Source organism: Phocoena phocoena, chromosome 2 (assembly GCF_963924675.1).
Source record: "Phocoena phocoena chromosome 2, mPhoPho1.1, whole genome shotgun sequence".
Taxonomy (NCBI): Eukaryota; Metazoa; Chordata; class Mammalia; order Artiodactyla; family Phocoenidae; genus Phocoena; species Phocoena phocoena.
Window position 1 is genome coordinate 85,685,338 of NC_089220.1, and position 15,229 is coordinate 85,700,566.

The window sequence follows — 15,229 nt, forward strand, 5'->3', positions numbered from 1 at the left end:
TGAAAGTAGCTAGGTGGGTGGATTGTGAAAGATCATAGGAGGAGAAAAAAATTTGTAACTGTGTATGGTGATGTTAACTCGATTTATTGTGGTGATCATTTTTCTTAAAAATAGATTTATTTATTTATTTATTTATTTTTGGCTGAGTTGGGTCTTTGTTGCTGTGCGCGGGCTTTCTCTAGTTGCAGCGAGTGGTGGCTACTTTTCGTTGAGGTGTGCGGGCTTCTCATTGCTGTGGCTTCTCTTGTTGTGGAGCACGGGTTCTAGGCACGCGGGCTCAGTAGTTGTGGCGCATGGGCTTAGTTGCTCCGTGGCATGTGGGATCTTCCTGGACCAGGACTCGAACCTGTGTCCCCTGCATTGGCAGGCGGATTCTTAACCACTGAGCCACCACGTAAGCTCTGTGGTGATCATTTTGTGGTATATAGAAATGTTGAATCATTATGTTATATACCTGAAACTAATATGTCAATAATACCTCAGTTTTTTAAAAAGCCTGGGAAAAGAGAGAAATGTATGAAGCCTTTCTGTGGGAAAGTATTAAGGGTTAAGAACTTCATGTATTTTATTGGCTAGGTAACCTCTCTTTCAGTTACATGATTTTCATACTTATAGAAGGGAAAGAATGATCCTTAGGCCCTAGCAAAACCGATAAGATATGAAGAAAGAGTTTACAATTTTTTTTACGTTAATGGTTTCTGAAGATTTTTTAGAAATGAATATTTAATAAGATGGAAGGTAGAAGTTTTTTTTAAAGGTATCTATGTGAAGTTGGGGCATATTAACTATGGTGTCTGTATTGGAATATCTGTTTTCCAAAAGTCCATGGTTCTTTTAAAGTACATGGGAGTACCAGCGAGAATGTTAACTCTTTTGAGTACTCCTTATACCAAAAAATGGAAAAAAATAATATGTAGTAACAGTAACAACAAAGACTAGCACAGTAAAGTGCTTACTTTGTGCCATTGTTCTTAAAGTTTTACATCTATTTACACAGTTAATCCTCTCAAAAACCCTGTGAGTTTTAGGTGCTTTTTAATCTCCATTTCATAGGTGAGGAAACTGAGAGAAGGTTACTTGACCCAGGAACCAGATTTCAAATCTGTTAAGTTGCGAAGCCTGTGTTCTTAACCATTAAACTATAACTGTAGCTATTTAGAGGAAGGCAAATTATTCTAAGCCCTTTCCCCAACTCCAGGCCGCATTGTTATATTTTGTACATGAATACTCTCTTCAAATAATAGGCCCTGAACCCTAGTTTTCTGTACTGCTGCCACAAGTTTGGAGATAGGATGTGTCAGTAGATCCACAAATAGTACCAGCTGTACCTCACGGTCTCTGTGTGATGAGAAGTAAAAGTAAGTACAACTCTGGGCTACTTGAGTTTTTCCTAGCAGCTAACAGCGCTAGTGAAAACATATGTTTGAATAGTTTCCAGAGTTGTCTAGAATTATTTTCCAGTTTAAAGATGCCTACTAACACACGGTTTTTAGATTTATTTTTTTTTTACATCTTTATTGGAGTATAATTGCTTTACAGTGGTGTGTTAGTTTCTGCTTTATAACAAAGTGAATCAGTTATACATATATTCCCATATCTCTTCCCTCTTGCGTCTCCCTCCCTCCCACCCTCCCTATCCCACCCCTGCAGGCGGTCACAAAGCACCCAGCTGATCTCCCTGTGCTATGCAGCTGCTTCCCACTAGCTATCTACCTTACGTTTGTTAGTGTATATATGTCCATGCCTCTCTCTCGCTTTGTCACAGCTTACCCTTCCCCCTCCCCATATCCTCAAGTCCATTCTCTAGTAGGTCTGTGTCTTTATTCCTGTCTTACCCCTAGGTTCTTCATGACATTTTTTTTTCTTATATTCCATACATATATGTTAGTATATGGCATTTGTCTTTCTCTTTCCGACTTACTTCACTCTGTATGACAGACTCTAGGTCCATCCACCTCATTACAAATAGCTCAATTTCGTTTCTTTTTATGGCTAATATTCCATTGTATATATGTGCCACATCTTCTTTATCCATTCATCCGATGATGGACACTTAGGTTGTTTCCATCTCCGGGCTACTGTAAATAGAGCTGCAGTGAACATTTTGGTACATGACTCTTTTTGAATTACGGTTTTCTCAGGGTATATGCCCAGTAGTGAGATTGTTGGGTCATATGGTAGTTCTATTTGTAGTTTTTTAAGGAACCTCCATACTGTTCTCCACAGTGGCTGTATCAATTTACATTCCCACCAACAGTGCAAGAGGGTTCCCTTTTCTCCACACCCTCTCCAGCATTTATTGTTTCTAGATTTTTTGATGATGGCCATTCTGACCGGTGTGAGATGATATCTCATTGTAGTTTTGATTTGCATTTCTCTAATGATTAATGATGTTGAGCATTCTTTCATGTGTTTGTTGGCAATCTGTATATCTTCTTTGTAGAAATGTCTATTTAGGTCTTCTGCCCATTTTTGGATGGGGTTGTTTGTTTTTTTGTTATTGAGCTGCATGAGCTGCTTATAAATTTTGGAGATTAATCCTTTGTCAGTTGCTTCATTTGCAAATATTTTCTCCCATTCTGAGGGTTGTCTTTTGGTCTTGTTTATGGTTTCCTTTGCTATGCAAAAGCTTTTAAGTTTCATTAGGTCCCATTTGTTTGTTTTTATTTCCATTTCTCCAGGAGTTGGGTCAAAAAGGATCTTGCTGTGATTTATGTCATAGAGTGTTCTGCCTATGATTTCCTCTAAGAGTTTGATAGTTTCTGGCCTTACATTTAGGTCTTAAATCCATTTTGAGCTTATTTTTGTGTATGGTGTTAGGGAGTGATCTAATCTCATACTTTTATAGATTTATTTTTAACTAACATTTTTCCGTCCTTGAAATGTCCCTTTTACTTCTCACTTATCAATAATTTTTTTTAGTAGTTAGTTATTTAGGCTGCTTCAGGTCTTAGTTGCAGTACGCGGGATCTTCATTGCGGTATGCGGGATCTTTTTTAGTCGCGGCACGCGGCATGCTTGTGGGATCTAGTTCCCTGACCAGGGATCGAACTTGAGGCCCCTGCATTAGGAGTGTGGAGTCTTACCCACTGGACCACCAGGGAAGTTCCAACAATTTCTGATACCTGTATTTGAAATCAATATTTATTTCATCATTTTGAACCCTTTTTCATCCTTAATGGAAATCACAGTTTTTGTTGTTGTTGTTGTTGTTATGAGTCTACTTGGGGCTCAGAGAACATAGTATATAATAGAAAGAACTACAGAGCTACCAAAAACAAGCAAACAAAAAATCTATCAGTGAAAAGTTCCTGTAGGAAAATACAGCGCAACCATTATTCTTGGACCTTAAACAGTCATCATGAAATCTCCAGAGACATAGTTGATTCTAACTGCTTTTGAGAAGGGTTTGTCTGCTAAATGTCGCTGATATCAGGGAAGTCCATTCCTTGAGATTTATCTTGTGGATCTTCTTTTTAAAAAATAGACTTTATTTGTTAGAGCAGTTTTAGGTTTACAGAAGAATTGAGCACAAAGTGCAGAGAGATCCCATATACCTCCTGCCCCCAAACTATCAGCATTGCAGGTGGTGAACCTACATTGACTGATATATCATCTAATGTCCATAGTTTATATTAGGGTTGATTTTTGGTTTTGTTCATTCTTGGGTTTGACAAATGTATAATGACATGTGTACACCATTATAGTATCATAGAGAGTAGTTTCAGTGCCCTAAAAATCGTGTGCACTCCACCTGTCATCTGTCCCTCCCCCAACTCCACCCAATCACTGATGTTTTTACTGTCTCCATAGTTTTACGTTTTCCAGAAATTCATATAGTTGGAATCATACAGTAAGTAGCCTTTTCAGATTGGCTTCTTTCACTTAGCAATGTGCATTTAAGTTTCCTCCATGTTTTTTCATGGCATGATAGCTCATTTCTTTTTAGCACTGAGTAATATCCTGTCATCTGGATGTACCACAGTTTACACATTCACCTATTGAAGGACACCTTGGTTGCTTCCAAGTTTTGGCAATTAGGAATAAAGCTTCTGTAAACATCTGTGTGCAGCTTTTTGTGTGGATGTGTTTTCAGCCCCTTTGGGTAAATACCAAGGAGCATGCTTGCCACATTGTATGTTAAGAATGATATGTTTAAATGGAATATTACTCAGCCATAAAAAGAGTTGTTTGTAGTGAAATTGAGTTATTTGTAGTGAGGTGGATGGACCTAGAGTCTGTCATACAGAGTGAAGTAAGACAGAAAGAGAAAAACAAATACTGTATGCTAACACATATATATGGAATCTAAAAAAAAAAAAAAAGGTTCTGAAGAACCTAGGCGCAGGACAGGAATAAAGACGCAGATGTAGAGAATGGCCTTGAGGACATGGGGAGGAGGGGGAAGGGTAAGCTGAGATGAAGTGAGAGAGTGGCATGGACATTATTACACTACCAAATGTAAAATAGATAGCTAGTGGGAAGCAGCCGCATAGCACAGGGAGATCAGCTCCGTGCTTTGTGACCACTTAGAGGGGTGGGAAAGGGGGGGTGGGAGGGAGACGCAAGAGGGAGGAGATATGGGAACATATGTATATGTATAAATGATTCACTTTGTTATAAAGCAGAAACTAACACACCATTGTAAAGCAATTTTACTCCAATTAAGATGTTAAAAGAAAAAAGAATATTTTTATTTTATAAATAAAAACACAGAAAACTGGCAAAATGTCTTCCAAAGTGTCTGTACCATTCTGCATTCCCATCAACAATGAATGAGATTTCCTGTTGCTCCATATCCTTGTCAGCATTTGGTGTTGTCAGTTTGTTGGATTTTGGCCATTCTAACAGGTGTGTCTGGTATCTCCTTGTTTTAATTTGCAACCCTAATGACATATGATGTTGAACATCAAAAATTCTGGTTCCTAGTTTCAGTTGCCCTTAGGAAATGAGTATTGCTAGGGATTTTGGTTTGGGCTTCAGGTGTTGTGAGTCCCAGTACAGAAACATCCAGTGGACTATCCCCTATTTAGCACATCCTTAAAAAGACTGGAAGTGCTGTGTCACATAAAATTAACCTGTCTGTTGAATGCTTTCTTCTATTTATATTCCAGAAAAAATAAAGTTACACTGCTCATCTCTCCTCCTGAACTGGACCCTCTAGCTTTAGATTGCCTTTTGGTGATTTATTTTAGCCTTCAAACTGTTCTTGGTATTCATATTGAGCTGTTTCCATCTGCTTCATTATAATACCACAGTCAGAGTGAACCACGGTGTCATCTGGCTCTGTTGTGCTCTATTTAGGGCTGTGGTTTTTCCTAGAATTTATGATGAGCTAAGCCTCACAGTTCTTGAAGAATGGAATCTGAACTTTCTACCAGTTCCACGTTTGGAGCCTACTAGTTTTTCTTGTTGACATCTTTTACTGTTGAGTGAAAATGGTATCTTCAAAGATGTTTTACATAAAAGCTCCAGGTGATTATTTGAATTTGGTTAAAGACATGGGCGGAGTAACATTCTGTTGTCTTCCTTTACAGTCCACTGAGCTCATTCTGCTCTGCTGTGTGAGTGGTGGGAAGAAATAACACTTTCACTAGATGTGGCCTTGCTCTGTCTGCACCTTTGTTTCCATTTTCTTCTGGAGCACTTGAAAGAAAGGTTGAGTTTTTGGGAACATTTCCAACTAGTAAATGGGTGGCAGCCAACTCAAATGGTCTGGTGAAGAGAAATAACCTCTCCTTCCTTCAGTCCCTGGGAATTTTACCAAGACAGATGTCAGGAGGCAAAGAGAACTCTGCCCAATTTTCAGTTTTGCTAATATAGAGGTGAATGAATGGCGAGTACAGAGCTGGGAGGGAGATTGGGGAAGGGGGTGGGAATGGTCCAAGGTCCAAATCTTTTACCACTCCCTGGGTTATTTTGGCCCTATGCCTGAATATTAGAAGCACTAAAAAACAAACAAAACATAAATAGTTCATTGGTCAAGAAGCAAAACTATAGCTGCTAAAACACAATAGGGTAGTATAGTCTTAGGTCAGCAACTGCTATCTTCGTTCCCGTGGTCCCTAGTTACGTGTGTTATCTCACTTAATCTTCACAACAAACCTGTGATATAGTTACAAAATATCCACTTTACTGGGAAAGAAACTGAGGCTTACAAATTTTAAGTAAAATTTTGTGGGACCATACAAATTTGTATGGTCCCACAGCTATGAACCATAAGAACAGTATTCCAATTTGGAACCAATTTGGAACCGTATCAGGAGATTCACAGAATTTAAGGGAAAGTAGAAAAATGAGCAGGAAACCATGGGGCCCTAGGTAGCAGGGAAGCCAGGCAAAGCCGTATCACAGAATAGTCTGATTTGAGCACCACACTTGGCACTTGTGTGTTCAGGATGTAGTACTGATGGACTCTCGATGCCAACAAGGAGAATTTATTCCTTTGTTTTTGTGTCATTCTTTGAAAATTCAAGTGCAAGCACCTAGTTGGTGGGCCTCATTTCACATGTTCGTGTTCTAGCCACCAGGAGGTGGAGAGGGTTTCCTGGACTATTTGGCTTCCGTCGGGGAGGGTTGGGCCCTGCTTCCAACCAAGACTGACACAATCAGGTTCCCCCCTCAGGTAGGAAGAGTATTTGGATGCTGAGTAGCAGCAATACAAAGGGTAAATGCCCACCATACCAGCTGTGTATGTAGATGTCTATGTGGCATTCTGCTGAGGACTGGTTCAGCTGGAAGCTATGCCTTCCCCATAAGCCAGGCTGTTTTGTCCTGAGCCTGGGGTCTGCCTGACAGAGTCCAACAGGACTTTCAGACACTACACAAAGTATAGGGGTTTTCATAGGAGGACCTCTGGCTGTTTCTGATTCATTAAAGCTGACCACTACAGAGATAAGTGACAGTGGAAGCAGTCAGCTGTTAGGATCAGTCTGAAGAGGCAGCATGTAGAAAAGGGCCCCATAGGGAAAACTCCTCCCTAACTTCTGGGCTTAACTGATTCTCAGTGTGGTGTCTTGAGACCCTGAATTTGTGTGAATTGTTACTGGGCAGTATTTCATTGTAGCTTTACCTGATTAACCATATTAAAATTTTTTTTTTTTTTTTTTTTGGTAATGGGAAGGAAAAAGAATTAATGTACATGGTTTTTCTTTACTAATTTGCTTGCGTGTCTTTGCCTTTCTCCCAGACTCTTTTTGCCTTAAGGTTAGGGACCATATATATCAATTTTGTGTCTTTAATGTCTAGCCTTGGGCCTGGCATATAGTAAGCACTTTGAAAAATATTTGACTGACTAAATGAATGAATTTTCCTTAGCAATCTTTTTTTTTTAAGGTTTCAATATTTTATTCAAGTTTTTTTTTTTTTTTTGCGGTACGCGGGCCTCTCACTGCTGTGGCCCCTCCCGCTGCGGAGCACAGGCTCCAGACGCGCAGGCCCAACGGCCATGGCTCACGGGCCCAGCCGCTCCGCGGCACGTGGGATCCTCCCGGACCGGGGCATGAACACGTGTCCCCTGCATCGGTAGGCGGGCTCTCAACCACTGCGCCACCAGGGAAGCCCTCAAGTTTTATTTTTAAGTGATGTTAATTATAGCACTTGAAGGGGAGGAACTAATTCCATACAAAATGGAAGACTCTAAAACGTACCCATTAAACTGCTAAAAAATAAACTGAGTGGCGAGAATACAACAGAAGTTCAGTTTAGATTCTGAGTGTTGTCCCCATGTGATTACAGTTACAGAGACTTCCCAGCTTGCAGCTGGAGCTCTTTAGAAGCTATTTCATACTCTGGTGCAAGGGCGAAAAAACACAACATGAGAAAAAACACAATTAAGTCCTGAATTATTGGCTTCATCACAACCGCCTTTTCCACCCCAAAATGGCACAAGGACAGCAACCACGCCCCGCAGACTACTTTTTGGTGTAAAAGAGGTGATGGATTGCGGTGGAAAAAGTCCCTGCCTAAAAAAGTCCCTTTCAGATGAGTTTGTATACACCATCAAAGAGTCTCTCCTCAATCAGGGTAGGAAACTAAGGCTCAGTTCTCAGGAAGTCACAATTTCATTCATTTACTCAATATGAATTTACAAAGTGCCTGCAAATTACCAACTTCCACTTGCAGCCATTTCTAGGTAAAAAAGAAACCTGACATCTCTAGAGGGGCCAGCAAGCTCCCCCTCAAGTCTACAGCTGAAAGGACCTTTTGTGAAATTGGGTTTCTTCTGTACCTCTGCAAGGGTAACACCCTAAAGCTGAATCATCTTTAACCTGGAAGTCTAACATGATATTTAGCGATACTTTCATCCCAGACATACAACATTAAAAGGTACGCTAAATTCTGAAGGTAGCTATGCTGCAAAATAGTTTAAAATTAAATGATTGTACAGTATTCATTTATGCTTGAAACTCCAGTCCCAGACCAAGCTTGTGGCCACCAGCGTTGACATTCTTGCCATCCAGCAGAACTGACAGTGTCAGTTTGATACCTGGCTTTAGGGTCTGAGTATATCGTAACCCTATCAGGCTGGAGCTATTCACTTTAGCCAAGAAGCAGGCATCAGGGTCGATCTGGTACTTTGCTGTTATTCCGAAGTGAGTGTTACTGTTTCCTGCTATCCAGGCCAGATTAACAGCAGTCTTCAACTTGTTCACTTTCTGATAAATGGAGCTGCCAGACTCTGTCCCATCATTTACATTAGTGTGAAGCTGGAACTCATCCGTCTTGTAGCCAACCGCAAAGTTGCTCTGGGTCACTCAAGACTTTGCGGTCTCAAAATTCACCTGGTAGCCAGCCAGCCAGCCTTCATAACGCAGCACCAGAGCACCCCGGATGGAAGGCCCGGCAATGTTGAAATCGACATCACAACCCAGGTTGATATGTTCCCACTTGAACCCTGTCTTGATTTTAGCATTTTTTTTCCCCCAGTGTTTGGTGAGAAGGATGAATCGAAGGTCAGCTTCAGGCCACATGCAAGCTGATCTTCCACGGTAATCTCCGTGCGTTGTCAGTGTTCCATTTCTGCGTAAACGTTAGACCATATTTGGTCCATCTGTACTTGCTTTCCAGACTGCCTGTCACTTTGGTGGTCTCGGTGTTGGCTGAACCTGTAAATTCCAGTCCATTCTCAGATTTTGTTTTCAAATCAAGTTTTTTTTTTTTTTTTTTTTTTTTTTTTGCGGTATGCGGGCCTCTCACTGTTGTGGCCTCTCCCGTTGCGGAGCGCAGGCTCAGCGGCCATGGCTCACGGGCCCATCCGCTCCGTGGCATGTGGGATCTTCCCGGACCGGGGCAGGAACCGGTGTCCCCTGCATTGGCAGGCGGACTCTCAACCACTGCGCCACCAGGGAAGCCCTCAAATCAAGTTTTATTAAGCCAAATCCATAGGCCTTGGTGAAGACATCCCTGGCAGATTTGCCAAGATCAGCATATGTGGGAGGCACAGCCATCTTCTGCTCAGAAGCGGTGGCAGTCAGCAATCTTTTTTTGAAACTGAATTGATTCTCATAAAACAGTGGGGAATTTATAGTCATGGATGTTTGAAACATTTTATATTATTTTAGGTTAAAAAATAATTTACAAAATGCTGTGGGAAGAAGGACCAGAGTGACATGCTCTCTATTTTTATTGTTATAGGTGTTCCAGGATTTGGGGACTGAAGTACTGTCTGGAGCTGCCAAAGGCTACAACATATGCCTTTTTGCCTATGGGCAGACAGGCTCTGGGAAGACATACACCATGCTGGGCACCCCAGTGAGTATTGGGATTGGAATGCAGTATCTTCCTAAAGCCACAGGAAGCCTGAATCTTGCATTGTCCTTGCCACTGAGAGAGGATGTGAGTTTCATAGTCAGTCAACTTCAGTAAGATTTAACGGGTCCTATTCTATATTAAGAATGTGTTTCTTCAGACTCACAGACTTAGAGAACAAATTTATGGTTACCAGCGGGGGAAGGGTGGGGTGAGGGTTAGGGAGTTTGGGATTGACATGTACACAGTGCTATATTTAAAATGGATAACCAACAAGGACCTACTGTATAGCACAGGGAACTCTGCTCAGTATTATGTAACAACCTAAATGGGAAAAGAATTTGAAAAAGAATAGATACATGTATATCTATAACTGAATCACTCTGCTGTACACCTGGAACTCACACAATATTGTTAATCAGCTATATAACTTTTTATAAAATAAAAAGTTAAAAAAAAGAATGTTTCTCAGCACTTTAATTGAAAGGTAAACTTTGGATAATTAGCCCCTCTTTATTACACCCTGAAGAATCTTAGAATTTTACAATTCCCTTTGATGACACAGACCTTGTCAGTCCTTCTGAGTTTCTCATATCATTTCCAAGTTCATCACCTGTAGCTTTTTAACACCTTTGGTGTAGACAAGTCCCAGACTGAGTGTTAAGTGCTGGCTAAGGCCATGTGGATATGGGGCTATGTGTGTGTTCGATCTGAGTGTTCAGAAAGAAGCAGGAGAACCAGCTACTGGGATGGGAGCTTTCAAAAGTGTGTAGGACTTATGAGAGCCTTCTTTTATCATGGAAAATTGGGAGGGTAGAGTTCCTTAAGAATACCTCTTTGTTTTAGGCTTAGAAGTACCCTGGTGAGATGAACTGGTAGGGCAGGTGACAAATAACACCACACAGGGACATTCTCTAGGACGTTGTTCCTCCTGAAAGATTATCCCTGCTGCCGTGGGCCCAGATCATTGCTTACTACGTCCATGTTTAGCCTGATTTTATAGATTTTAAATTAAAAGAAGAAAATTCCCAATAACCCAGGGATGTAAAGCGCTTAACCTGAGTATAAGTTAGCACTGGATCCAAGATGAAAAAAGAAGCCGCTTCTCTCTAAATGTGTGATTTGAACATCCATGTACTCTAGTCCTCCTGTGTGTGCAGGGTTAGGAGATAGGGTTCTGGGAGGGACCACCATGGTAAAGTGAATTCATCCAAGAAGGATGTAACCTTCTCTGCATGAAAGTATGTACCTGGGTTTGCTAGCTTCTTCTCTCTTCCTTCTTACGGCGGTGATCTGCCTCTCATCTGGTACATTCCTCCCATGAGAGTCTCCTGACAGCACTGGCAAATAGAGTCTTCCACATACCGCCGGGGAAACTGCCTGAAGTGAAGAGGCTAGCACAAGGAGCCCATCCCTGCTGAGGGTGGGCCCTGGGTGTTGGGGGGAGAGCATCACCGTGAGTGAACAGTAATGCTTTCTTCTCTTCTGTTCTCCAGGCCTCTGTTGGGCTGACACCACGGATATGTGAGGTATAGACTCTCTTTTGATTGGATCCCCTCAGAGTAGGTCTTCTTTGTACACTCCCTTCAGTGAAACTCCAATCCTCTGGTTTGTGCAGGGTCTCTTTGTCAGGGAGGAAAACTGTGCCCCACTGCCTTCCTCCTGCAGAATAAAAGTAAGGTAAGAACCTGTCTGTCTCTGCGGCCTGAAGTGTTTCTGTTTCCACTCCAGAGCTGTCCTCTCCACTTCCATAGTCTCCCAGAGGAATGGAGAAAAGCCACAGCAGAAATATCTTGCAGTACAAGATGAAAAACTTACTTAGGTTTTAGGTTGTAGGAAACTTAGTTCCTATCCTCAGGCTTAACAAGCTGGCGTCTCCTGTGGACCAGCTTCCCCTGGCTAGCTGGTTTCCTTTCCTTTATTTTCTGTACAGTTTCATACTAGCTTTTGGGATTTCTGTTCCAGCCCCTCCTGGGTTGTTCTCCAGGTCAGTAGTTCCCAAACTCTAGTTCCTAGACTAGTGCTAGGAATAGAACGTCACCCCAACGTGACGTTTTAACCAGTCTGAACTGTAAATGTTGGCGGAAGGTTACCAATTGCCCTTAATTCTCTGTATTCTTTTTTGCTTTTGTTTTTGGTGTTCAATGTCATTGTTTAAAAACATGAGACAGGGCTTTCCCGGTGGCGCAGTGGTTGAGAGTCCGCCTGCCGATGCGGGGCACGCGGATTCGTGCCCCGGTCCAGGAGGATCCCGCATGCCGCAGAGCGGCTGGGCCCGTGGGCCATGGCTGCTGGGCCTGCGCGTCCGGAGCCTGTGCTCCGCAACGGGAGAGGCCACAGCGGTCAAAGGCCCGCGTACCGCAAAAACAAAACAAAAAAAAACATGAGACATAATTCACATACCATAAAATTCACACTTTTAAAGAATATATTTCAATGATTTTTTTTTTTATATTTACAAGGTTGTTCAACCATCATCACTATCTAATTACATAACATTTTCATTACCCTAAAAAGAATAACTGTCTGGGGTTTTTCTGTTTTGTTTTTTATAAATTTATTTATTTACTTATTTATTTTTGGCTACATTGGGTCTTTGTTGCTGTGTGCGGTCTTTCTCTAGTTGCAGCGAGCAGGGGCTACTCTTCATTGCAGTGCACGAGCTTCTCATTGCGGTGACTTCTCGTTGCGGAGCACGGGCTCTAGGTGCGCAGGCTTCAGTAGTTGTGGCTCACGGGCTCTAGAGCACAGGCTCAGTAGTTGCTCCGCGGCATGTGGGATCTTCCCGGACCAGGGCTTGAACCCGTGTCCCCTGTATTGGCAGGCGGATTCTTAACCGCTGCGCCACCAGGGAAGCCCAACTATATGTTTTTAAAATTAAATGATTGTGAACACTATTTTTACATTTTTTAAGTTTATAAAGTAAAAATTTGTAAACCTCTATGTGTATAAACATATACATATATGTTAGGTGTTCTGTTGTCCATGAAATCTGGGAACCACTATTCTAAGAGATATCTGGAGTTCCTGTGTCCAAATATGAGAAGATTAAGGAGAAAAATTTAATAAGAAGAGTGTGCAGAGAGCAGCTTTGAACTGGAGCCTTTTTTTCTGACTGCTGGCTCCACAGGCAAGCATCTGTGTTCCAGTGAGGAAGACCTTTCTGTGAGAAGTCTGCTTTCTTATTTAACAGAATATTTACTGATTTTAATTAAGAATTGTAGCTGTGTTATTATTTTAAAAAGGCATAAAATGCCAGTAGATACCAATAAGACAGCATATCTTAAACAGAATCCCAGTGTATAAGACAGGTAAAATGAGAATTCTGCTACTTAAATTAGGGGTGGGGAGCAGACCCTTCTCACTTAGCTTCCCATGTTGCTCAGCATGGCCTTTGAGATGCCTTCAGTGAATAATAGAGCTCAAAGATCACATTTGAAAACCACTTCAAGAAACATGCTTGTAGACTCTATGCTATGGGGGCCTGATCGAGGCACAGGCTGGTGGCAGCCTAAACCCATGGCTGAAATAGCCTCTTGAAGGCTAAACTTGAATCAGCACTGACACTGTAAACCTGAAACTGTGGAGTAATGACAGCCAATGCTCAAAACCCTATTGTACACATGCAGAACGAGACTCAAGGGGGAAACCTGGCGTGACCAAGGTCTTAGACTGTCAGAGGTAGAACTAGAACTAGGACCTTCTGATTCTTGGCTTAGTGTTTTTCCCACATTTTTTCAAGATCTAATTATATGCCTTTTTCTACATGTCTCTAGCTTCCTGGAAATCTATAATGAACGAGTGCGGGATCTGCTGAAACAGTCTGATCAAAAAAAGACCTATAATCTGCGGGTCAGGGAGCACCCAGAGATGGGGCCCTATGTACAAGGTGAGCCACTGTGGTCCTGGAGGTCTGAGACTAAACTGAAGCCTAGGAAGCTCTCCTGACGGTTGCTGATTCATTCAACAAACGTATAATGAATACTTACTATGTGCCAGCTACTGGTATTAGATGCCAAATAGGTACCAATAAGTAGAAAAGGCAGTCTTGCCCTCCCAGGCAAAGTTATACTATTGTGGGGGTGAGTCAGAAAACAAGCACTACTTACAGTTGTAATAAGGGCTAATAAAAAGATAAATAGGTACAGTGATGGCAAAGAACACTGGGTGGTGTAGGCAACCCATCTGCATAGTGTGGTCAGGAAAGCTTCCCTGAGGAGGTAACATTTTAAGCTGAACCTGGAGTGGATACAGAAGCCAGTTGTGTGAAGAATGGCATAGCAAGAGGAAGAGTGTTTCAGGTTGAGGGAGCGGCATGGGCTAGAGTCCTGAGTGAAGGGCTTGGTGGTGTCAAGGGGGCCAGTGTGTCTAAAGCATGGGGAGTGAGGGGGAAAGTGACATGGAATAGGGCTGGGTCTGTGGTGCCAGGTCCAGCAGGGCTGGGACTGATTCCCAGGTCATCCAGTCTCCTTTTCGGGGCACTTTCTGTTCCAGTGGTGGTGATAGTCAGGGACAAGGGGAGATGTCAGACATGGAGCAGGGTCTACTTGCTGCTTCCTCATCAAGCACTGATACTTGGTGTTTGGTTCCATCTGTCTTATTCCATTAGGCTGAATCTTGCTATTAAGTAGAAACTGTTGGGTTCTTTTGTGGGGGAAGCTTGTTTAAATCTTGACAAGGAGAGGGACATGAAAGATCAAGAGCTGGTCTCTTCTCTGATCAGGGCATGGCTAATGGCTGACTCAGTAGGTGTGCCAGTCACTGATTCTGCTGAGTCTTTTCCCAAATGTTCCATTGTAATTGGCAACCTGGAAGCAATGATGAAAATACTGTTTACTTTGCTAGGAGCCAGTTGGAGATTCCTCTGTAAAACTCTGTGGATATATATTTCTGTGTAAAACAGTAATTTGAAGGCAGACCATGAGTGGATGCAGTAGTGCCACAGTTTCTCATATTTTATTTTTATCTTAATGTGCTTTTTGGGTGTGGGGGGCGGGTAGGGGGAGTAACTAGAGGAGACCTCAGATGTAGTCCCGATGTCTTCGTTGCACAGAAGATGAAATGAAGTCTGGAAGAAGTTAAGGGATGTTCCCAAAGTTGCACAGCCGGTTGGGGCAGGGTTGGAACTGGGAACCTTTTCTAGGACTGGAAGAGAAGAATGGGACAAAATCCTGTACATGGAGGGAGGAGACCTATGATCATAGGTTCTTTGATTGGCATAGTACCTGAAACCCTGAGAATTCACACAGGGTGGTACAGCTTGGGTCATATACCCAGCAACAGGATCAGACTTAAATCTCAGGGCTCTTTTGGATACCTTCATGAGTGAACCCTTGTGGAGAGGAAGGATGCTTGGTAAGAAATAATTCTAAACCAGCAAAAAGTCTCTTAGGTCCTTTGGGTTACATGTTTCTTAAAGTTGGTCTGGACTTTCTCAAATCATTACAAATACAGGTGGACATTTCTCTTATTTCCTAGT

The 15,229-nt window shown here is 42.1% G+C and overlaps 1 protein-coding gene and 1 pseudogene across 1 annotated transcript in view; one reads left to right on the forward strand and one right to left on the reverse strand.

Annotated features, from left to right (window-relative positions):
* Positions 1-15,229, forward strand: part of STARD9 (StAR related lipid transfer domain containing 9) — a 126,243-nt gene that overhangs the window by 50,704 nt on the left and 60,310 nt on the right. The window contains 4 exon segments of the mRNA XM_065871712.1: positions 9,637-9,753; positions 11,247-11,279; positions 11,369-11,430; positions 13,527-13,639. Coding sequence (XP_065727784.1) covers positions 9,637-9,753; positions 11,247-11,279; positions 11,369-11,430; positions 13,527-13,639 — 325 coding nt within the window.
* LOC136118029 (voltage-dependent anion-selective channel protein 1-like) lies at positions 8,397-9,449 on the reverse strand (annotated as a pseudogene).